We start from the raw sequence: 26,033 nt of genomic DNA on the forward strand, positions 1-26,033 counted from the left end.
AGTGTGATGATGGAAGATATGACTCAGCTTGAGGGGCATGCAGGCACTGTTTCTGAAGCCGAGAGTGTCACCTTCCAAAGTGTGTTTTGGGTGCTTTTATGCTAAACAAGTCTTCCTTGTTTTGACAATGATAGTGTGATGATGAAGATACGACTCAGCTTGAGGGGCATGAACGGCACTGTTTCTGAAGCCAAAGTATCAGCAAGCCTCTGAGGCAAGGCTAATGTAAATAGCTGTGATTTTTACAAAACTCATTTGCAGTGAAGAAAAAACCAAAGTCCCTTGACCAAGTACACACTTCTGAGAATTACACTGGTGCAGAACAGTGGAACCACCTTGGACATGTTCAATATGCATAGCCATGTTAAACCATGCTAAGTGTTAAACCCAAGGGGCTTGGTTATGGAAAAGCCTCTGAAATATGCAAGAGGCACGTTAAGTAAAGCCATGTGAAATGCACAAATGTGCTGTTGTGTGTGTTTGGAATGTAGTTGGGGGGTATTTGGCCAGAAAGGGGACCGAGGAGGAGAGGCGGGCAACACGCCTCCTCCCCCCCCGCGGGGCTTTGGTGGACACCCCCGCCCCTGGAGGGTGGAAGCTCCTCCCCTGGCATTGCGGGCCCCACCCCACCCAAAAACAACACACGAAGGGCGGGGTGGTGGGAACGCTCCACCCCTGGGTCCCCCCGACTTGTCTGAGGGACAGCAACCCGGCCCCCGGCTCAAAAAGGTTGCCTATCCCTGCATTAGATCCATTAGACTTGCCCCCCCTCTATTGATACTAATATCAAAATTGTTTGATACCATCGCCCCCGTCCCTCCACCTCTAGAGAAAGACTCATTTCTAGCGCTAATCTGCCTGAAATTGTAGTTATTCATATTGGACAGTTTAAAATTTTTTTGATGTTTAATCTTTTTTTAGGGATTGATCACTGTTTTTCTGATTGGGGGGAGGGTTGGGGTTTTGGGATTTTTTAATTGTAATTTTTAATTGTTTGATATTTTAATTGTACTGTTGAAATCTACTTTGATTCTTTTGTGAAAAAGCAGAATACAAATAAATGTTGTTGTTGTTGTTGTTATTATATTCTGATTTTTAAAGCCTTTTTTATTTTATATATGCTGATCTACGCCCACAATAACCTTCATTCATTTATTTCATCTTATTGATTCATTGATGGCCTGCTTGGTTAAATGTTCTTGAGGATACAACTTGAAGGATATTTTGATCAGGCAGGTGGTGTTGTGGGGTGTATGTCTTACACACACACACACACACACACACACACACACACACACACACACACACTACCACTGCCTCAACCTGAATTTTAGATTCCTTTACTGGGAGAAATGATCTTACTCATCACTTCTACTTTAGTGTCTTTAGTATAGCCCGTGAGATATTGAAAGATTGCTTGACGTGACTGTGTATGCCCATGCTAGCTAGTAATTATAGGAGTTATAGTATCAATATATGGAGGGCACCACCTGAAGAATGCCAGTATAGGCTATAGTAACCCAGATATTGACTTTGGGGATTTTGTGACATTAAATAAATCTTTATGTTTGTGTGAGACCATTAAACACTATACTATAGTGTTGGAATAAACTATAAATAGGAGTTAGCATGGCAAACCTTCTCTGAACAATCTTGCCAAGAAAATCCCATGATAGGTTCACCTTAAGGTCACCATATGTTGGAAAGGACTTGAAGGCACACAACAATAATGGGGCTATAATGGCTGATATGAATAAAGAGTTGTGTGTATGCCTAGATTTTCATTTCAGTTTTTCCATTTTGAGTAAAACTATTTTGTGTAAAATACATATATATATAAGTATTATAGATAGATAGATAGATAGATAGATAGATAGATAGATAGATAGATAGATAGATAGTGTGGTTTAGGTTTCATACCAATGCATCTCATATTTTGTACAGTGCACCTACCATATCGACTAACCATCTAACCATCTGAATTGGAGCTCCCACAGATTGCCCCACCCCGTTTTAGCCAATGGTGCTGCATGGCAATGGGTGAGCTGATGCAGGTGCACACCATCGCCACCCATTGACTAATATGGTCTTGAGTTCCAACTTTTTTCCCCATTAGGGGGGCAATCCTCCAGATGGGGACTGCCTACTGAATTTCCATATGCTTTTATGAAAGATTTAAAATATATCTTCTTAGATAGTGAATATTTTTATTTTAAATGTTTTATATTTCTGTATGAAATATTTCTAAACCCAATATGCCAATAGGTGGTCTTTATCTTTTGTCTGGAAATACTGTAAGAATGCATTATTGTTTTGCCTAGTACAGCATTTTGGTTTTGGCTTTTGAAAAATCTTTTAGGTGTAGATATTGTTGGGTGAGTTTTAACATTACTGTATATACTCGACTATAAGTTGAAAAATTTATGCCCCAAAATGAACTCCAAAATCCTGGGTAGACTTATGGAAGGGTCAATGAGTTAATGCTAATAAATTTTGTGAAAGAAGAAGTGCCCACCTTCCTCTGTAGCCTTGTAACGGCTCCCTGTTTGAAGCCCCGGCGCTGGCTCCTCCTCTCTCCCTCTCCCCCCCTCCCTCTGTGTGTCTGTCTGTTTCCCAGGCTCTCAGCCTTCCTGTGGAGCCAGACCTAACAAGCTGCTGCTGAGAGAAGGAACACAAAGAAAGTATGCCCAGGCTTGTACCCCGTTTTGCCTGGAAGTCCTGGGGGTGAGAAGGAGAGAGAGAGAAAGCCCTGTCCTCTATTTCTGAAAGCTATGAGCCTTGGGAGTTCTGGGGGTGAGAAGCAGAGAGAGAGAAAAGGTCTGTCCTCCATTTCTGTAAGCTATGAGCCTTGGGAGTCCTGGAGGTGACAAGCAGAGAGACAGTGGGGTCTGTCCTCCTTTTCGCAAGCCATGTGCCTTGGAGATGTTTTCGGTAAGGGGAATTGTGTGTGTGTGTGTGTTTGTGCACGCTGAGGCTTGTTTCCCCTTTTCCATGCTGAGACTGATGCTTGGGAGAGGTCCAGAGAGTGAGATATAGGGAGGGAAGTGGTACTTTGTCCCCCTCCCCCTTTAGATCTTTTGTAACATCCTTCAGTGTTTGCCCCTCGACTTATCCACGGGTCATATCAAAATCCATGATTTTGGATCCCAAAACTGCCCTTGACTTATACATGAGGTCGACTTATACATGAGTATATACGGTAGATTCTTAAAAATGTTGATTTCAAAGTCAGAGCGTTCATCTCTAATACACACATCAGATGATACCTTAGTATGATCTCTGCCTTCTGTGATCATTTATGAATACATTACGTTTGTGGTCTGAAGTGACTGTTGTGCTTCATATTAAGCAACTCTGTTAATTTTTTTTTAAAACAAAAATAAAAAAATGGAGGCTTGTTCTTTTGCGAGAGAACAGGTCCCAGGCAGGACTTTACCTCCTTCTGGGTAACGGGCAGAAGTTACTCTGTAGTGAGAAAACAGTCTTTTTATGATGAATCCTCATAAAAGACCACATGGTCTTTTTGTCCTCTTTCTTGAGCGATACATGTTCTTGGTAGAAAAAAATTTGAATAGGAAAGGTCATATTTTAAAGTCTTTGACATTTTTGGCCCTAGTGGCTGACAGCTATTTTCTTTTTCCTCTATAATGTTTGAGCAACCATTACAAAAGTTGTAGGGTCAGACCTTAGAGTGGAGGTAGGCAACTTGTGGCCCTACAGATATTGAAGGTCTGCAGTTTATGGCAACCCTTTGGAGGATTGCACTTTGTTCACTGTGCCTTAAAGTAGGCAAAGATGTGAATTGGATATCCTCCCATTCAAAAGCTGGGTCCTAGTGCATAGTCTTACAGAACTAAGGTGCAAAACAGACTGGTATAAAAAGCCAGCTTGGGAGTGTGACGTACAAACGATGCACAGCCCAAGCTGCCCAGAAGCCAGCTTCAAGCTGCCTAGCTGCCTAGACGTGGGCCGGCTTCCAGGTGCTCTGGTGGTGCAGCATTTATACGCCACATGCTGCTGTAACACCTTAACGCTGGCTTCCAGCCATGGTGGGAAAAGAAAAGCTGGCTTTTTGCCAGTGCAAAAAGGAGTGGCTGTTTGACGCTTCTTTTTCAGCTGGCAAAAAGGCAGATTGGGGCTGCTGCAATCTGCTTTTGGAAAGGATGGCTGAAAGCCTCCTCTTCAGGATGGTCTGTTTCATCCCTAACTTTACCTTTTAGTGTTATGCAGTCATAAGTGGGGACTCCCTTGTTAGAAGGCTCTTCATTTTTTTCATTAGTGTCTGCTCAAACACACTGAATCACAAATTATGGTCTTGAGTTCTAGCCAAGGAGATTTTTAAAATCCAGTTCAATTGTGACTTTCAGTTCATACAAACAGCCCTCTGTTTGATGGATTCTGCATCCATAGATTCAACCATACAGAGCTTGAAAATATTTTTCAAAATCCAAAAAGCAAATCTTGATTTTGCCATTTTACATAAGGGACACCATTTTACTACACCATTGTATTTAATAGGACTTGAACATCCAGCAGATACAAAGAGGCCCCTGAACTTCAAGTAAGGAATGAAAAACAATATTTTAAGATTCATGTAATTAATTGTGAATTTTCTTTATTTCTTCTCCAGGTTACATCTTAAGTGTTGTTCTCTTAACCTTACCAAGACAACACCTGGTTCAGCTCTACCTGTATTTTCTAACTGCACTGTTGCTGTATGCTGGACATCAAATTTCCAGGTAAGAATAGTAGAAATTGATCCCTTCCCATCCCCCTGGATTTGGGTTTTCAAATTACTTCATGACTATTCTACTAGGAAATCTATCATTTATTGCTTAAATGTACAGTGTGCCTGCGTCATACGCAGGCGCATTATATGCTGCTTTCAGCATATGCTGAAAGTAGTGTTTGTTCTTCCGGCACTGTGTGCTGGAAGAAACAATAATGCATGCACCCATGGCGCGCTGCCGCCGCCACTACAAGCACAAGACCCATTACTTGTAATGGGGCTCGAGTATACACGCTTTTTGTTTTATGCGGGGGTGGGTGGGTCCAGAACGGATCCCCGTGTAAAAGAAGGATGCACTGTATATCTTTTCAAGTAGCTTAAGGCAGTATATGTACAGTGGATTCTCTCCACTTCATTTTATGTAGTAATGGTTTGTTAGGGGGCAGTTACTGGAGAGGGAGTTAGTAAGGTGGCCAGAGCATAAAATATCAGTGCAATGCCAGTTACAGTTATTTCACAGCAACCTTTAGGACCATGGTGGGGATGATGACTTAGAGCACAGAGCAGCAGGAAAGATGTGCTGAAAGGGGCTTTCACATTTGGGACCCTGCTTAAGTTTTATCAATTTTGCCAGGACTTGGCTTGCCAGTGCAATTTGGAGCTTCAGTGCTGGTCCTGCTTTCTTTTGTTGGACAAACCAAGAGAGGTAGCAGAAGAAACAATGTTTGTGTGTGCTGGGATGACTTGAAGCTCTATGGGGAAGGCATGTCTATGGGGGGAAGAGTATCCAGAGTCAGTTCTTCAAAAGACTCCTTTGCCTCTCTTGCCTTTATCAGATTGAAACTCTTTCCTTGCTGGGAAGAAAAGTTGGAAGCCAGCTGCACCCCTTTCCACCACAGCAAAGAAGGGGAGTAGCTTTTACTTTGCACCTAGTCACCTTGGGAGCATCAGCCAAGCAGCTGATTGAGCAGCAACCAATAAACCTCGTACCTGCATTGGCTTTTGCCACAAGGGTGGAATGGGCAAGAGGCTTCTCAGTCACTGCTCACCAGCTGCTTGTTTGCTGTTCCCAAGTTGCAAAGGGAGCAGTGGCCAACGGGCTGAACACACAGGCCATATGTTGTAGAGTATGGCTGAGGGCAGGCTTCCAAAAATGCTCCCAAAATGGTTTTGAAAAATGGTGTTTTTCAATTAAACAGTGTGGAAGTGGTTGCAACCTATTTAAAAGTCAATCATTACTCCTGGAGGTTTTTTAAAAAGGCAATTTATTCTTTTGGTGGGAGCAAGAAAAGGCTGTCTGCAGAATCAGGAGAGGCTGAGGGCCACAAAAGTGTTCTTGGGAGGGTGACAATTTTCCCATTCCTGTTGAAAATGAAAGGATCAAGGCTTATTGTGTGACGCAGGAATGTGTAAACACAGTGTTCACATAGTGAAAAGTGGAGAGTGCAGCCAGGCCCCTCTTCGGTACATAAAGATGATAAACCTTCATGCTACCTTGATGCAAACAAGGTTAAAAACACCTCTGGTACTTGGAATTACTATTCACAGTGTGAACTGGTGTTTGGATTTATCCTTGTCTTGTCCTTGTTTAAGAATACCATTTTGTCAAACAAGGTGTAATATTTGTCTGTGAAGCTATAACTTTTGTTCACGTGTTTTTAACTACTTGAGGGAGGGTTGATGCCTGAAAGAAATAACAATTTGTTGAAAAGTGACTGTTCCACACTCCAGTGCCCCACCCAGTCCCTTGACAAAAAAGAGAACTTCGTTCAGAGATCAGGAGATTCTCCAGGATAATGTGGCATGAAGGAGAAGAAGGGAACTGAATTGCCTAGTTTTTGACAAAGGCATCTCCAATCTGGCAGAGGCATCTCCTGTTGACAGAAGGTGCCTCTTTAAAAATCCTGATGATTCCCCGCTTTACCTTCTGTCCTACTTGGGGATGAGGGTATTTATCATTCAGAAGGGAGATTTTTTTTTCCTTTAGGGGGTACTCAGTGGGACACCTAGAGCCCATTTGTACTAGATAATTATCTTGTGATGATTCCAATTTAATTGCCAGGCTTTCATCCTGTGGAATCCTAGACTGGCTAGTGTCCTCATCCAGAGTGCTCCTATGCCTCTAACCAAACAACCACCACCTCCAGCACTATAGCTGTTTAGTGTGAATGGGGCTTTAGAGAGGTTGTGGTGTCATCTGTTAGCAGTCTCAGGATCCAAGGCTGAAAGTTTGTTTGTTGTTGTTATTGTTGTTGTTGTTGTATACCTTCAGGTAGTTTCTGACTTATAGTGACCCTAAGACCCTATCATGGGGTTTTCTTGGCAAGTTTTGTTCAGAGCAGGTTTTGCCATTGCCATCCTCTGAGGCTGAGAGCGAGTGTGACTTGCTCAAGGCCACCCAGTGGGTTTCCAAGACCAAGCCGAGAGTCAAGTCCTGGTCTCCAGAGTCATAGTCCAAATTTCAAACCATTACACCACCCTGGCTCTTAATGTTTATACATGACAGCAACGTAAAGCACTTGCAATTTGCATATTTGTTTCTCCTGACACCTATATATTCTTTTGGTAGGATGTGTTTCTGCTTCCACCCACTTGATATGTCATCATGATTGTCAACACAAACTTCGCTAGCCAGGGAATGCATGGAATCTGCTTAGCCATAAACCTTTCATCTGAAGGGTCAGGCTGTGTCTATTCAAGAATAGGGGCATGTTTGGCTGTCAGCCAGAAAATAAAGGAAGCAAGAAGGTTGTTTTTCCTTTTCCAAAGCTGCAGGATGGTGGATTAGGATAAACTGATTGGCAAGCCCCACCCCCACCCCCATCTCATTGTATCTGGGAAGAGTCTGGGGGCTTTTCACTCTTTCTAACCTTTGCTCTCTGCCCATACCTCCTAAAGGATTATGAACAAATAATTAATTGGCTATGTCTGAATGGGATACTTTAAAAAATCTTTTAGTTGTTCCTTTTTCATAACAGTGTTTTCCCTGTGCTTATTTGCCATAAAACAAATGCTAATGAGGGAAGACACACTGTTCTTCTAGTGCTCCATCATGCCAGTTTAATAAGCAAGGCTATTACTTAGAAAACTATTATTGTGTTTTAACTGCTGCTGTACTGCAAAAAATAAAAAATAAAAAATTAACAAACAATGAAAGTTTGTCTCAGAAGTGTATAAGTCTTGGTAGTACAGTATGACATCTGAATCCAAAATAATAATATGAAATCTAGAAAGGGTTGTGTGGATAGACAGTCAGTTGAGTATTATTTTTGTGAATATCTAGGATGCAAATTCACAAAAGGAAAAGAAGCATGTGCCTTTAGTAGAGAAGCTTGATCATCAAAGTACCTACTGAATGCTGTGAGGATGCTGAAGGATCACTATGTTGACTATAGTGTACCTTTGGCTGCATCCTCGCCATAGAAATAATCCAATTTGGCATCACTTTAACTGCCCCGACTCAATACTGTGGAATTCCGGGAATCGTAGTTTTGTGAGACATTTAGCCTTCTCTGTCAGAGAGCTCTGGTACCACAACAAACTATAATTCCCAGGATTCTATAGCACTGAGCTATGGCGGTTAAAGTGGTGTGAAACTGGAATATTTCTGCAGTGCAGATGCAGCTTCTCTTAGCTTGCAAGCTCTTATGTGTGAACAAAAGGAGAGCCAGTGTGATGTAATAGATTGATAATGATGGGACTTGCGAGATCCAGAATCTAGTTCCCACTGAACCAGGAAGCTCATTGGTGACTTTGGACCAGTCACTCTCTCAGCCTGATTTGCTTCACAGGAGGTAGCGAACCATGTACACTGCCTTGAGATCCCTCGAGGAAAGGGAATCTATAAATATAACTGATAAATAAATAAGGATGCATGCATGTAGGCTGAAAAAATGTTTTTCAAACTGTACCTTTAATTTTAATTGTACGTAGTGGTTGTGTGCATGTGAATTGTTCTGGACATGGGTTCATATCAGATATCATTCAGTGTCCCAGTACTATATGTTACCTATTTACTGTATTTTCTGGCATATAAGACTACTTTTTAACCCAGGAAAATCTTCTCAAAAGTCGGGGGTCGTCTTATACACCGGGTTTCGTCTTATAGGGCGGGTGCTGAAACTTCCGAGCTGGACTGGAGAATCTGTGGGCTTTGTATACAATCCAATCCAAGCAAGCTTTGTATACAACAAGTTTTTCTGCTAAGTTCCTGCATGTCATAAGCATTTGAATTAAAATTACCATATTGAAATCAAATCTGATTTTTAAAAAAATTTTATTTGGTGTGCGTTGGAAGAGAGGTAGTCTTATATGGCGAGTATATCCCAAACTCTATACTTTAACTGGAAAAGTTGGGAGTCATCTTATATGCCCAATTGTCTTATACACCGGAAAATATGGGTATTTAAGAGATTTATATATATTAAACAAGGTTATATCTTAAATCTTTATTATTATAGATGTAACAATTGGAATAAGAAATTGGCATATCTGATTTTTTTAAAAAAAATAAACAATAAAACAATAATTTTTTTGAGGCTGGGTGTAACATAATCAACCACATTTTAATGCAGGAATGGGGAATGTGTTGCCATCCTGATGTTTTCAGGCCAAAACCCCTGTTATCACCCAACAATCTTCTGTGATGATTATGACTGATGGGAGTTACAGTACAGCTATAACATCTGAGAGTCATCTGTTCTCTAGCCTTGATTTAAAAAGAGCATGTATGCTCAAAAAGAACTGTCGTTGTTGCTGAGCAGACATCAGAATAAGAGCCAGACAAGTCTCCTTTGTGAAGGATTTGAGGGAGACAAGTCCGGACAACCAAGAACCTTCTTCCTCATTTGCCATTGTCTTAATTTCTGAAGGCAGGACACACTCAGATGAAAAGTTTTGCAGAGACTAGTGCACTGGCTTGCTTTGTATGGGAAACAGAAGTCTATTGGTACCTAAGTCTGAAGCCATGTAAGGCAGTAAAACATCATTCATATTGCACTGAAGCTGCTGCCATTCTGTAGAATTAATGCAATTTGACACTGCTTTAAGTGCCATGGCTTAATGCAATTAATCCTTGGGATTTGTAGTTTGTTGTGACACCAGAGTACTCTGACAGAGAAGGCTAAATATCTCACAAAACTATCAGTCCCAGAATTCCATTACATTGAGCCATGCGTGTCAGACTGCATTAATTCTGCAGTGTAGATGCAGCCTCAAAAATGGTTCAGCAGTCAGGGAAGCTGTTTCAGAAAACTCGCTATATTTTTTGCTTTCTTTTTAAAAAAATGAACAAATGCAACAATCATATGTGTGCCAAGACAGAATTCCTATTAAGTTCCACGGGGCTTACTAGCAGGAAGGTAGCAGTAGGATGGCAGCTGACACAGAGTTTCTGAATTCCTCACACAGTAATCTAATCTGAACTTTAGCTTGATTGTTCTTTCCTATTGAGAAAAAGAGAAGTGATAGAAAGCTCTTCTTCTCCATCCAAAACAAAATGGATCATACCTTTCCAGAGCAGCAGATCACTCATTGCTGGCAAAAAGAGGGGAAAACGAGAACAGAAAATGTAGCAAAGATGAAGGAAGAAGACAAAGCATACTTATCCAATCTGATCCTCTAGATTCAATGTTTATACTCATGCATTTTAATAATAATAATAATAATAATAATAATAATAATAATAATAATTTTTATTTATAGACCGCTATTCCTTTGAGGTTGTAACCTAAAGAGGACCACTTCAGCATAACTTGCACATACTTCTACGGCTTAAAAATCTGCAGTGAAGTTGCAAGCCTGTCACAGTTAAACAGGAGAGGCGTTTGAAGTACATACCACTTGAGAATACCTTCGCTTGTCAGTTTTATAACTCAGAAAGTAATTTTTTTGTAGGAAGGAGTAAATGAGAAAAGCTGTTGAGCCAGACTTGCAACTGGAGTGCTTTCTTCTCTTCTTTTGGATTGGCAAAAACTTCAGACCATGGGAAGGATGCAGATTAAATGAACCAGAGAGAGTGTGACATAAGCAAATAGTAAATGAATAGCATTATCTCTCAGCTCTAAATACAGACAGTGGTAGGATCTCTCATTTGGTGCCTTACTTGTTCTGATTCCCAGTTATCCAGCCGTAGAATGGATAAACCAAGGAAGACTGATTGCTTGGCACAATAAAGTTGCACTCTTAGATATTCTTGTTAAAAAAGAAGTCCTACAAATCACAGTTCTCAGTAAACATATTTACAGTTCTTAGTGATTTATTACAGGAAGAATTTAGTCACTTTTACTAACATGTTCCAGATTGAAGAACAGAGGACAAACAAATAGGTTATGTCCCAAGCCACCTGGTAACGTCAGTGACTGCAGCAAAGTCTGAAGTTAGAATCATAGAGTTGGAAGAGACCACAAGAGCCATCAAATCCAACCCCCTGATATGCAGGAATACACAATCAAAGCACCCCTCCCCGGTTGATATTTTGGGTGATGAACCTTGCCCGTGGTCCCGGTCTGGTGCCAAATGGATGAAGATGCCAACTATCTCTCCAACTCAGGAACAGAGCGAAACTCCAAACAGGCTTTCAGCTTGCTGGAACAATGCCTGGAGAAACAGCTGCTAAATCAAAGAATCACTCTCCAGCAAGTTCACTCCTTAGAGGGCATTATTACTTTGTTTCAGATAAACACGAGCTAGTCACTACTATACAAAAACTCTTACTGTCACACCACACTATCCCCAAACTTCCAGACTCCCACAGTTCACCAGAACAGCGTTTTCCTTTTATACAATATTACCATGAGTTGACCACTAAGCCCAGCCTCTTCCTATACAAGTTGCTATGCACCACAGATACCAATCCCTCTTCAGACTGAAGACATAGCATATTTACATTTAATAATAATAATAATAATAATAATAATAATAATAATAATAATAATACAGTAATAATAATAATATTTACATTTAGTCCTGCTCAGTTGACCTTGAGCATCCAGCTGTAGCCAATTTAGGCTTCTGCAGCCATTGCCACATCTGAACATTTTTACCTTCAATATACATCAACATGGCCCCCCGATGGCCATCCAGTCTCTGTTAAAAATTCATACATACAATGTACAGAAAAGTGGTAGTTGATGAAACAATCTCAAATTGGGTTGTTCAGAACTTTTTGTTCTTTGTTTGAAACTGGATACCTGGAGTCCTTTCATACCACAAAAATTTAATACTGTGATTCCACTTTGACTGTAGTACTGTGATTCCACTACACACCCCTGGATTCCCAAGGATACAGTCATGGCCCCTAAAGTGGCAGCATAGTACTACAGTTGTGCAGTGTAAAAGAGCACCTAATCTCATCTGATTTTGGAAGCTAAGCAAAATATGAAGTGGTTAGTACTTCAGTGAGAGACTACTGGGAAAATATTAGGGTTTTTACAGGTAGAACTAAGAAACATTACTGCTTGAAAATTCTGGAGAGCTGCAGCCAGTCAGAGTTGGAACTGGAATATCAGTATAAATCAGGTCCGGAACACGCTGCAGATATAATCCAGTTTGAGACCACTTTAACTCCTGTGGCTCAGTCCTAGAGAATTTAGCTTTCTCTGTCAGAGAGCTCTGGTGCCACAGGATTCCCAGGATTCCCTAGCACTGAGCCAGGGTAATTAAAGCAGTCTCAAAGAGGCGAAACAAACCGCTATCTGTGAAGGACTCACAGTTATTTTTTGCCAGATGTTTCACAGTATTAATATATTTGGCAGCCCCCCCCCCCCATTAAAACTTCAATGCAAAAAGCTGGTTTCCATCAAAAAGGTTGGAGGGTGTTGGGTTTTGTTTTATTTTTAAACTTTTTCCCCCAGACCTGCTCTTGAACTGATAAACTATCAGTTGCTACCCATGAACTAGACCATTCTGTACATTTTGCATAGTTTTCTCTGTATGCTTATAGGAATGTCATGTGGACTTTTGGTAAAGGACTGTAGAACTAGAAAAGCAGAGAGCATAGCAGATCAAGGTACTTAATAAATTGTCTGTAAAAATCACTAGAAAAAAATAAAATAAAAGTTTGGCTCTAAAACACACATACATACACACACACACACACACACACACACACACACACACACACACAAAATAAATGTTAATGGATTTTGTCAGTAAAATAAAGTGCCTGTTGTACATGGTATTCCCCCCCCCCCCCCAATTTTCCCAGCAAAACTGTCTGTCACCGAAGTCCTCTTCTGCATTGCCAACTACCTTTCCTTAACTAATTTTAACTTCTGTTAACATATTTTCATTGTGTTTTTTTAGGGATTATGTAAGGAGTGAACTGGAATCTGGCTATGAAGGGCCAATGTATTTAGAACCTCTTTCCATGAATCGTTTTATGACAGCCTTAATTGGTGAGTACACACATGCCATTGTCTTTCAAGGTGCCCCAAATTTGTTTGGTTTGCTAGGTGTTGTTGTTGTTATGAGTCTTCAAGTTGTTTCCAATTTATGACGACCCTAAGGTGAACCTATCATGTGGCTTTAATGTCAAGATGTGTTCAGAGGGGGTTTGCCTTTGCCTTCCTCTGAGGCTGAGAGAGTGTGTCTTGCCCAAGCTCACCCAGTAGGCTTCCAGGGCCGAACAAGGAGTTGAAATAAAATATGTTGTTTATCATCTAAAGCATTCATTGATCAACCTGAGATAGCAACTTCACTTTACAATTGCCAACATTAGAAAGCAATGTTGCTAACAAGGATTTTGTATACAGTGATCCCTCCACATTTACTGGGGTTAGAGGTGAAGAACCCCCGTGAATGTGGGGAAACAGCAAATAAAAAAACACTATTCTTTTTACTTGAGGGAATACCTCTTTAGGAATTTCCAGGTCCTCCAGTGCAACTCTATGGTTAAGTTTGCCAGAGATTGATCATAGAATCATGCTGGAGGACTTACAAATGCCTAGAGAAGTGTTTTCTCTAGGAACATTTAGGTACTGTAATAAGGATGGTAAGTTTGCTTACTTTAATTGTCACTAAGGAGGTTCATATTAACTTCATCTCCATCACACATACTGAAAAGCACACATTACAGCCAGACCTGTCAGGATCCTGATGGTGATGAAACAGCTGCCTTCTAATATAAACTTATTTATTGGGATTTTCTGCTTGGTGCCCCAGGGGATGCATTCTATGGCACTCTATGAGTCTTTAACAGATCTCTTCCCAAAGCTACAATTTCCATTAATGCTAGTTTTGCAAATCGGGGAACAATCCACAATCATGGAACAGGTCCAGAAAAATCAAGGAAACTACATTTTCAAAGAAAAAGAAAAACCCATGTAGATGCTGCTTGGCCACATATGTTCCTATGCTAAAGGGAGACTATCATAAACTTCAGCATAGAAACAATGGAATATATGTTGAGTATTCCTTATCTAGAATTCCAAAATCTGAAATACTCCAAAATCCTAAATTGTTCACATGGGTGGCTGATATAGTGACATCTTTGCTTTCTGATGGTTTGGTGTACGCAAGCTTTGTTTCACACACAAAATTGTTTAAAATATTATATATAAAATTACCTTCAAGTTATAAGGATGAGGTGTATACAAAACATGAATTTCATGTTTAGACTTGGTTCTCATCTTCAAAATATCTCATTATATATAAGCAAATATTCCAAAATCCTAAAAAAATCCAAAATCCAAAACACTTCTGGTCCAAAGCATTTTGTATAGGGGAGACTCAATAAATGATTTACAAAATGATATAAATGAGTGAATTCTGTAATGAGAGGCTCAGTCTGGGTCAGTCTAAATGGGAAACAGTTCAAAAAATAGCAGTGATGGGAAAATTAAAACAACAGAGTTTTTGTTTGCTTTTCACATGCAAGGTAAGTAAGATGTGTCCCTCCTAACTTAAAAAAAAGCACATTTTGCAAACTGCAAAATGGAAACAGAAGGAAAGATTTGTGAGCAGAATGAAAATAAACAAATGTTTCAAGGAGTCACACCAGGGATCCCTGCTTTTTATTTCCCATAATTACAGAAAGCATAGGTGTTGTGAAATCAGCCCAGAAAGGAAGCCAGTGCCAACTCCCATTGCTGCATTAAAACAGCCTCCCCTGAAACCAAATTTTCAGATCTCCATGTCCATTCTCAAAATCAACACAAAAAGACTGGAAAAGATATGCTGCAACAGTCTTCATTTTTGAAAAAATGCTCCAAGAATTTTAAGTTGTCAACATTGCACATCCATAGGGAGATCCTTAATAATCTAGAGCTCTCTTCGTGAGGAGAAACTTTATATGTACTGCATATGCATTACATGCAGAGAGCCCTTTCCATGCCATCCAAATGTCCCAGTAGTGGGAGAGCATTGCTAGTTGTAATGTATGCTTTTCAGTGTGTGTGATGGGGGTGAAGTTAATGTGAACCACGTTAGTGACAATTAAAGTAAGCAAACATACCAGCCCCATTATGGTACGCTCTGCCTTTCAGATAGTACTAGATGAGCAGCTTCCTGCTCAGCTAGCCTGGAAGCCAAGCAATCTCTAGAGGGCGCTTGCATCCAGCTGCTTAGGTCTTAGGCTAAAAGAGCAGGAAGTTGTTCAAGCACAGCAGTTTGACTGTGTAATGGAGGAAGTTCCCACTTTACACACTCTCTCCTTCTTTCCTTTCCAGACTTGCTTCCCCTCTTAAAAAGCAACATGCTTAAACATTTTAAATTATTTTGTTAGGATAAGGAGATTAGATGGAAAAAGAGAAGCCCAAGAATTGGTATTGTGGCCATCATTTTAATTGTATGCTTAAACACATGAAACAGAATATCTGTTACTAAGTCAGTCTCTTCACCGCTACTTCCACAGTATCTCCACTCAGGTAAGGCAACTGACTAAAAAAGAAATCAGGTCAGAACCCTTATGTTCAGACCTGCTTAGCAGCTATGAAGGAACTAGACAAGATCCTGAAATGTAAAGATATATCAATGAATACCTTGGTATCCACATGGGTTTGGTTCCAGCATCACCCCCATCCTGTGGATACCAAAATCTGTAAATGATCAAGTCCCATTATAAACAATGGTCCCATTATATACAATTATATAAAATGGTTTCACTTATATAAAATGGCAAAATCAAGGTTTGCTTTTTGAAATTTTAAAAATACATATTTTTTCGAGCCATGGATGGTTGAATCCATAGCTTGAAATATGCAGAATGGGTATTAACTAGCCATTAAATTTACAGCATCCATGGATACAGAGGATTGACTGTATTAAAGTTAGAATTGTCCATGCTATCGTATCTCCCATTTCTATTTCACACCCGGATAGACCAGGATCTGAGGAGAATGGGAGCTCCATGCTGGTGTTATAAATGTTCACAAAAGAAATAGAAATAATGGTATCATTCTTGTTTGAGTTCCAAGCTGCTGTGTCAGAAGTGCATGCCAGTCAAACTGAACACATCAGTAAGTTATTTCAAATTTAAAGAGTTCTAGAAGCCCATTGCCATTTGTCACACAAGTCACTTCCCAGCCATAATGGTTATGGTCATCCCCTGCCACAACACTGCAAGATAGTCCTCAGTGGCCAGTGTTCCGCCTCTTCCTTGCAGCTGAAAATTCTTGTTCACAAGGAGGAGGCCTGGAGGTTCTCATGTCAATGGTAACACTGATTATGACACACATTTGATGCCCTGAAAAGACTTATTGTATAATGTGTAATGCTTAAAGGCAGCTGTAAACCCATAGTTTCTAGCACAATAGCAAAAAACTCAAACAAACTAAGATTTTAAAGATGAGGGATAGGCCAAACCATGCGGTCCATTCAGAAAAGCTTCTGAAACGGCATTTTAAATAAATATTGGGGTTTTTACCACTTCTGTAAAATGACTTCTACTCTTCAGTCTGCATTCTAGAATGTGGTCTGCTTAACATGAGAAAAAGTACACCCATCCCTCCACATTTGCTGCAGTTAGGGGTACAGGACCCCAGTGAATGTGGAAAAACTGCAAATAACAAAACCACTATATTTTTACGTGAAAGAACACTTCTCTAGGAACCTCTGGGTCCTCCAGTGCAACTGTGTGATCAACATCTGCCAGACATTGGCCATAGAAGTGTGCTGGAGGAGCTACAAATGCCTAGTGGAGTGTTCTCTCTAGGAATCTCTAGATAGTCCTAGAGAGAACATAATAATAAAATCTGCAAAAGTCAAAGCTGCAATGGAGGGACGAGTGTACTTACACTCTTTCCATTGGTTATCCAAATGAGAAGATTGTTTCAAAAGTTTTCTGGTCCTGAAATTTAGATTTTAATAACTTCTAGAGATATATTTTTTTAGCAAGGAACAAATATAGATGTCATCTTCTTGATTTCTAATAATTTGGTCATTTAAAAATATATGGGCAGGGTCAAGCCCCAGGAAGTAGCAAATATGCAGATCTTGAGAAGTAGGATACTGAAATAAACAATGGCCAAGGTTATTTTCCTTTTGGGAGAAGTGACCACCTCAGCAGTAAGAACAACTTAACTTGAAAATATGGCTTGTTTCTCTCCACTTGTGTAAATGTAATTTATATCTTGAACATTGAAAGTACATCCATAGTCTGTGCAGCTTATTTATTAGGGTAGCAATGCTGTTAGTACAGTAGACGCCAAGTATTTTGTTAAAAAAAATCTTATTTCAGTGTTTATACACCTACACATTCACAATCTTTAGAGAACATAATTTGCTTGCCTTCTTTGCTACATCTTGTGCACATATGAGAGCTATGGCAACATTATGAAAGTATTGGGCACTACACAATGTGACACTTTTGCTATAACAGTGACTACAGTACAGGACATGAAAACCTGTATATATGTCAGGCTGCATAATTAAAGAATGATAATTATTGTGCACAGTGTGAACATAAATGCTTCAATTCTCCAGGATACTTTTCTGCATCTACTGGGTGAAGCCACCTAAATGAAATGGACAGGGAGGTGGCATTCATCAGTTATGATGATAATACACAACTGAAGAGTTTTTTTAAAAATTAATGTTGAATTAAAATTATTCCTGAAGAAAAACAAGGAAAAATGGACTCCCCCCCCCTGCCCATAACATCAAAATTTCCAGAAGTTGTACATTGTTGGTGAAAATTTTGAGTAAATATGCTTATGTTAGTTGGGTATGCATAGCAAGGTCATTAAAATGTTCCCACTGAGGCATGGTTAAAATGTTGATTTGTGGGCTGAACAGCTCTAAAAACTACCGCTCTGTTTTGTTTTTCAGAATTACTTTTGACAAAAAAAATTTGGGGTGGGGGTGGGGGAATGGTCTCAGATGCTTTAAAACTGCCTACAAATGCAGTACTGTAGTTCCCTGAACCCCTTCCCAACTCCCACAGAATAGCTGATCATTAGTCCAAACAGGTACCAGACGTGATGTCGCATCACTTCCAGTCCTCTGGCAAGGCACTGGTGCATCCCAGTAGAAGTGGATGGGGGTAGAAATTCACTCCTGCCTTAGAATCACTGACTAGGCCTATATTTTGTTATTGCGCATTGACACAGCATACAGACAGCTTTACAAAAGCAGATTTGCTTGGCTTAAAAAATGATTAATTAACTTCATAATGCCTTCCTAGCAAATGTGTTTTGTTATATTTGCAGATTTTAAAGGTTTTGGATTCAGTAATTTTATACCTTTGCTGATGGCTGTCACTGCTGTATGTAAAGGGGAATGCTTCAAAAATAATGTGTATTTTACAGTGTATTATACCATTCATGGAATTTTCAGGGGGAAGTGAGCCATGTTATAATAATAAATAATAATAAAATTTTATTTGTATACCGCCCTTCTGAAAATCAGGGCGGTGAACAACAGTAAATAACAATACAAATAGATACAGGTTATGATACAGGTTTTGTTTGTATCAATTTTAGGTCAGCTTGTGGTGTGCACCCTTTGCTCCTGTGTCATGAAAACCAAACAGATCTGGCTCTTCTCTGCTCACATGCTCCCTCTGCTGGCTCGACTCTGTCTGGTCCCTCTGGAAACGATTGTCATCATCAACAAATTTGCAATGATTTTCACTGGTTTGGAAGTTCTTTATTTTCTGGCATCTAATCTCCTGGTACCGTACAATCTGGCAAAGTCTGCATACAGAGAACTTGTCCAGGTAATGTCTGTTGAAAATAATGACTGACTGTATTCCTTGGCCTTGGATTATTTCTATAACATAGGCTGACAGGACAAGAGCAAACAACCTACATTCCAGTGTTCAAGTTTTGAATTTAAGACGAGCCATCTTCAGTTGTAGATTCAGTACACTGTGTTAATGACTGAACAGGGCTACAGAATTACCTACAACATTTTAGAATAGTTTATGCAAGAAGACTTCCCAGCTATGTTTTTCTGAAGTGCAACAAGAGAGTGGAAATTTTGGGGGGAAATAAAAAGAAAATGTTTAGAAATATATACATTTTCTTGAGCTAAACATTGAAAGATACTTGGGAATAGCCTTACTATTGCTGATTTCTGCACCCTTTGGAAAACAACCTTTGTACTTTTCAATCAGTCAACAAGGCACTGAGTTGGGGCAAGTGGAAATGAGCAGCCATTTCTTAAGGGTGATGGCAGGAACTCCACAGTAGTTAGGCAGCTGGCTTAAAGGCAAAACAATACCCCAAGTTGCCAGGATGATACCACCTCCCATGTCCTCCAAGCCCCCTGTGTGTATTATTAAAAGTTATGGGATTTACTTTTCACTGTCTCTAACTAAACATGAGAAAATCTGTTCTTATAATTCACTCAACATATTACTAATTATTTAAGTCATTTTAAACTTGGATTCTAAGGACGAGTGTGTGTGTGAGAGAGAGAGAGACAGAAAGAGAGAGAGAGAGAATTCCTTATCAGTTACTCAATACTTGATCACTTGCAATTGAATGTGTGTATGTTCTGACATACTTCTATATGTGTAGTATTTGGTTGTTGTTTTGTTCTTTGGAGTGACACAGTACATACAAGCATGAGGCAGGCCTGAAATGGCTAATCTTGATCACTATGAAGTGCATTGCACAGTACATATATTTGTTATTAACCATCTTTGAGTTGATCTCTACCTATGGTGACCCTGTAGATGAGACATCTCTAAGACTCCCTGTCTTCCACTGCTCTGTTTAATTCCTGCTAGGGTTGCCATAATTGTCCACTAAAACCCAGGACAAAATGTAGGACAAATTCTAGACCAAACTGTAGGACAACTGCAGGACAAAACTCAGCCCAAAATGTAGGACATTTAAGGTCCTACATTTTGGGCTGAGTTTTGTCCTGCAGTTGTCCTACAGTTTGGTCTAGATTTTGTTCCACATTTTGTCCCGGGTTTTAGTGGACAATTATGGCAACCCTATAACCCATAGCTGTGATCTCCTTAATAGTGCCTATCCATCTAACATTTGGCCTTCCTCTCTTTCTACCTCTCCCCACCTTTCCTAGCATTATTGTTTTTTTCCAATGATTTGTGTATTTTCATGATGTGTCTGAAGTATGACAGCTTCAGTTTTGTCATCTTGGCTTCCAGAGAGATTCTGGCTTGATCTGTCCTAGGACACATTTGTTTGCCTTTTTGGTTGTCCATGGAATGCTCAGCACTCTTCTCCAGTACCACATTTCAAAGGAATTGATTTTCTTCTTGTCTTCTTTCTTAACTGTCCAGCTCTAACATCCACACATGGTAATAGGGTACATATTACAGTAGTGCAGTAGATTTCAGCTGTGCTTATTCCAGTGAATTTGTAGTGGTTTCAGTGATTTTACCACCTTCATTGTCTTTCTTCTTTGAAATATTATGAAAACGATCCCACATTTTAACCGTTCCATCTTATTAAATCTGAAGCATGCTTACTGTTCCTAAGCTTTGTTTTCCCACCCTACTCCACCTGTTTGTGTGCTTTCTGTGTCCTCTGGACCCCACAAATACAATAGATCCTAAATTGTGAAGGTAATGAACCACTGAAATAACTAATTACATTACTGCAGTCTCAAATGCAACCATAGAATTGAAGACATTATAAATAACCATCACCTTGTTAATTAACAGGTTGGCCTGTTCTCTTTATAGTAGCAAATGTTCTCTCTGATTTTTATGCAAGTGCATTATTTGGGATGGTAGTGACTGTGAAGAAAGACCCATGCCAAATATCTAAAGGGTAATTAATGTGAGTTAATTAGATGTTAAATATGGGAACTATTTTCACTGCAAGCTGTGCAATTGTGTCCCATTGTTTTGCCATTCTCATGTTCATGCATTTTGTAGTAATGTGCAATACATTCTAGTGGGGGAGAGGTTAGTACTCTGCCTAAGACTCTTATGGCATAACGGAGAAAGGGCCCCACATCTGCCGATATTTGAACCTGGGGAAAGGTTCATGAAGGTTAGTTTTAAGGTAGGCACCTGACTGAAAAACATCCATTTAGTCACCCTCTTTCCTATCTTGCCTAGTTTTTGAACCTATGAGTCTCGTCTGGAAAATGGAAGCCCCTTGTTCAATACTTCACCATAACCACAGACTCATTCAAAGAAGTTAGACATGCCTCCCTCTGCCCGCATCTGCCAATATTTAGATTATGGGCATAAAAGTAGCAGCCAAGATCCAATAGTATACTTTAATGTGCAGTGACAGTGGAATTGGGACTCTTCCCCCCCCCCCCCCCTCCAGGCCTCTGTGGCACCAAAAACAAGTTCCAGGGGATTTCCCATCCAAGCAAGTTCACACAAAATTCATATTAAAAATTTAATCATATATCATTTTCTCATACACACATAGATATATAGACAAACTGAAATTACTTGGTGTTGCCTGGGTTGATTTGATTTTGCTCATGATTTGAATGAAACAAACATTTGATTGGTACCACCGAGTTCCATGCAATTGGAGGCCCTTCTCTGTGTCCCACCAACCTCACAGATACATCAGATGGGAACATGAGAAGATCTTCTCAGTAGCTACTCCCAGGCTCTTGAACTTTCTTTCTAGAGAGGTGAGCATGATCCTTCCTGAGAGGCTGAGAGAGTCTGAGTTGTCCAACAACACCCAATGAATTTCCATGGCCAAAGCAGGGATTTGAACCCTTGTGTCCCAGTGTTGTAGTCCAGTGTTCAGACCACTACACTGCAATGCATTTCTTGAAATAAATGGCTCACAAAGAAAGACCTCACCAGCAGATCTTATTAAGATACAGGTGTTCAATATTAACCAAGCATGAGTCCTATTTAAAGGCAAAAATGATTTGGCTTTCTAATGCCATCTCTATATGAAATCTTAATGCCCCCTGAATAGTGCCTAGATGTCTTCACACTTTACGAATAATGTTCAGGTGCATTGTTCATGAGGGACAGTATTCTTTTCACCATTTTGTTAACTCCTTTGCAAAAAATGGCATTCATTTCTTAAGACTATTTGAACCTTGAAGGTATTTACAGACTCCTTTTTTGGTTAATGGGAAAGCCAATTAAAAATACTTTGATTAAAAATAACAGTTTAGATGGGAATGAATGAAATGGTGTCACAAGGAAAGCAGTAGATTTCAGCCCATTAACTTCCTCCCTTCTTGATTTGTATCCCAGACAATTTGCCTATAATCAGAACATAATTATACCTTTCAGCTGGCTTTGTGTTAAGTTTCTAATCTAGTATAATTTAGAGTTAGAGAAGAGAATAATAGCTTTTCCCAATAATATGTTGTAATCAAGAGTTTTATTTCTCTTGAAATAAATATACATATAATGCCCAAAATTCATGAGATCAAAAAAGAAGAGATTCAAAACATTACATCAAAGACAAGTCTAGTCCTTGCCCCCATATCTTGCATGCCAGCTCATATCTTGTCTCATCTTGTCCAAGGTTGGCTTGACAGTAATTTTCTAACTTTACATTCCATCTGTTCTCACGTATATGATCAGTTGCCTTTGCTCAGCTTGAATTAATTCAGTATAAATCAATACCTGGCTTATAAGTTTCTTTTTGAGACTTAGAGGTGACATTGTTATCAATAGGTTTTTTTTCTTCATGCCATTTGAATTTTTGATTGCCTTGTCTTGCAGCCATGTCTCTGCAGCCCTGCAGTTCTGTAAGGTATAGAGTACAGTCAGCCCTCCGTTTTTGCGAGGGATCCGTTCCGGACACACACATCCCCCCCCCCCCCTGAAAACAGAATTTCCCATGTACTCAACCCCCCCAGGGGTCTAGAGGGGGGACCCCCCCCCCCCCCCATTTTAATCCCCTTCATTTGCTCCTTGCAAATAAGCAAGGGTCGTGCAAACAGAGTCCGTGCAAAAGGAGGGGCAACTGTATAGACAAAACTGCTTGCTTACTTTGTCTTACCTCTGGGTGCAAGGTATCTCTAGCCAAAAACAGTTTTTCTGATTATGTATCCTCCTATGCCCTTCCTTTGGGCAAGCACTCCTGAAATGTTGCAGAAACCATTTAACATGGATGTTCAACTAATCAGGGACTATTATTTATGTATTGAATTTATATCCCACCTTTTTCCCAAACTGGGAGTCACACTACACACACTCTGCACTAGGCCTTGAAGGGACACATTTTCATGCTCTCTCATTTTGCTTTGTTTTAATTCAAAAATTGCCTCCTGAGTCCTTGTAAATGATTTTGTCAAGTATTCTTATTTTGAAAAAATAAAAATAAAAATGAGTATAGAACAATATAAAACAGGCAGAGGAAGCAGTAAAGCCATGGCAGTATTGCTCCCCTACTCACTGGGAAGTGTGAATGCATTTTGATTTAAACACACACACATTTTGCAGGGTGGAGCCCTTTCAGAGTGCAAAAACAGCTTTAGCCACATTTTGCCCACCCCATTACAGTCTGCTTAAAAAAAAAATAACTAGAGCAAGTTGTATATTGCCTTTACCAAGGCCATGAAATGAGCCTGAGAGCACATCAAGCCTATTCACTTCCTGGAAGCCAAGATGACTAAACTGAGTCTGTCATACTTTGAGCATATTATGAGACGATGTGACTCACTGGAAAATGCAGCAGTGTTTGGTAAAGTGGAGATCAGGTGAATAGACTCAATCGAGAAAGCCACAGATTTCCCCTTTCAAGACCTGAGTAGGGTTGGTGAAGACAGGGTGTCCTGGAGCTCTCATTTATAGAATTGCCATAAGTTGAAGCTGACTTGATGGAAAATAACAATAAGGACTTCTTGACAGTAGCTGAAATGTGCAAACCTTAGAAAGAATCCTTGAGAAGATGGCATGCTGTGTTACGTCCAGTGTAATACAGAAAGTAGTTTTTAATGGTTTTAAAGCTAACCTGAATACGAGAGAGAGAGAGAGACCTTACCGCTTTTTCAACTGAATGTTCTCCTCGATGTTAAATGTAATGCTAGATTGTCCTGCCTCAAAGAACTCTCAGAAAGCTAAACTGCCCATTATGCACTTGCTGTTGCCCTGGCAGTAGTAGGCCTTTTGAGAAAAGGAACTTCCTTTCATGTCATCTAGTCATTTTAGATAAATAACATTTACATCTTTCCTTGGTAGCCTCTCCATTCCCTGCTAACCCATTATTATTCCTCTTTGGGGAGCATTGCATAGTTGAAAGTGTATCAGCAGCAAATATGCCAAGGAAATGTGACCAAGGTGAGAGTTGTGTGCCATTATTACCATTGGTCTTAAAATTACCAAGCCATGACAGAGTGTATTAAGTTGAAAAAAAGTGGGTGTGCACACACATTGAAATCTTAATCAACACCAGTTAATTAAGTGTCAATTAAACAGCATTCACACAACACAGAAAAAGAGGAAGTGGTAACTCAGGTTTATAACACCTGCTTTTAAAAATCCTTTGTCAGGAAAGATGTAGTAAAAATAGTTGGTAGGTGTTTGCTGCTTTTTAAAAAGGTTCTGAAGCACATTTCCACACTATAACATGTTCTGAGAGTGAAGAATTCATTGAATATTTATTTCTGCTGATACTTAGATGGTGGACATGGGAGAAGTAAAGAGAAAGGGAACATACTGGTGCATAAAATTCTTTTATTTATATTGTTTAAACTGGATACATAAGTCATGCCATCACCTTTTGTCTGAAAGTCTATACAGTAGTTAAATGTGTATGACATCACCTACATAGAGATAATTGAAAGAAAGAAAACAACTAAATATGATCTTCTCTTCTTTTGGCTTATCCAGGTGGTTGAGGTGTATGGCCTCCTGGCCTTAGGAATGTCTCTGTGGAACCAGCTGGTAGTCCCTGTCCTCTTCATGGTCTTCTGGCTTGTATTATTTGCTCTTCAAATCTACTCGTACTTCAGCACACGAGATCAGCCTGCCTCTAGGGAAAGGCTTCTCTTTCTCTTTCTAACCAGGTAATTAACTAAAATCTATAGTTAGCAGTTGTTAGTCACTGGCATGGGGGGGGGGGGGGATCTGCTTCTTACAAATGAAGAAAAAGAGCAACAATAGACAGGTCCCCAAGAATATATCTGAGATAGGACTTATTTCAAGTAATGGAATATGCATCACCTAGGCACAGGCATATATATCTGTGAACCTGTTTACTTTATGCCCAACTTTTTTTAAGGTATAAAAATTGTGAAAATTCAGAGGTCTTGTTTCTGTTTACCTTTTCTCTGCAGTGAAATGGTTTGAATGTTGCAATGTTTAAACTTTTCAGAGAAAGCATTTGGGAGACATACTAACTGAAATTATCAGAACTCGGTGGCTGACAAATTCCCTCAGGCTAGAAAAATCATGAGTCCAGTATGTCCAGGTTCAAGTGCCTACTTCGCTGTAGTCTTTTAGGATTACTCCTGTACCCAGTATTGTGGTTGTGCAGAGAGTCTTGTGTACTCTGAGACCTCTATAAAATGTGTTGTGCCCATACAGTTAGATTGATTTTGTTTACATGTTTAGAGAATGAAAAAAAATTAGGGATTTTTCAAAGAGCTGTCCTCAAAACTCAGTGCAGTCAAGTGGAGTTCATTTGCACAACATAGTTATAAAATATTGAAGGAGAAATGAAACTTGGATTGATTTATGTTGCTGAGCTTCCTCCAGTGATCATACTGCAATAATGCAGAGGAAGGACTATATGTACCTGAAATAAAAACAAAGTAAGGAATGGGAATCTACACTGAAAAGAACCCAGGCCCCATGTTTTAACATAATTTTCTTACAAATATGTTCAGTTTGTATGAGCTCATCCTTGGGCTCACACATGTCTGTAACAGTCTAGAGAGTAAACACAGGAATTTCAACTTACAATTTAAACCTATTTGGTCTGTTGTCTCTGACTATTAA

The 26,033-nt window shown here is 39.7% G+C and overlaps 1 protein-coding gene across 2 annotated transcripts in view; it reads left to right on the top strand.

Annotated features, from left to right (window-relative positions):
• RNF145 (ring finger protein 145) overlaps positions 1–26,033 on the top strand; it is a 90,808-nt gene that overhangs the window by 52,412 nt on the left and 12,363 nt on the right. For both annotated transcript variants that reach the window (XM_042453591.1, XM_042453592.1), the window contains exons 3-6: positions 4,631–4,739; positions 13,034–13,125; positions 18,649–18,884; positions 24,924–25,099. In XM_042453591.1, coding sequence (XP_042309525.1) covers positions 4,631–4,739; positions 13,034–13,125; positions 18,649–18,884; positions 24,924–25,099 — 613 coding nt within the window. The remainder of the gene's footprint in view (positions 1–4,630; positions 4,740–13,033; positions 13,126–18,648; positions 18,885–24,923; positions 25,100–26,033) is intronic.

This window comes from Sceloporus undulatus, chromosome 2, assembly GCF_019175285.1.
Source record: "Sceloporus undulatus isolate JIND9_A2432 ecotype Alabama chromosome 2, SceUnd_v1.1, whole genome shotgun sequence".
NCBI lineage: Eukaryota > Metazoa > Chordata > Lepidosauria > Squamata > Phrynosomatidae > Sceloporus > Sceloporus undulatus.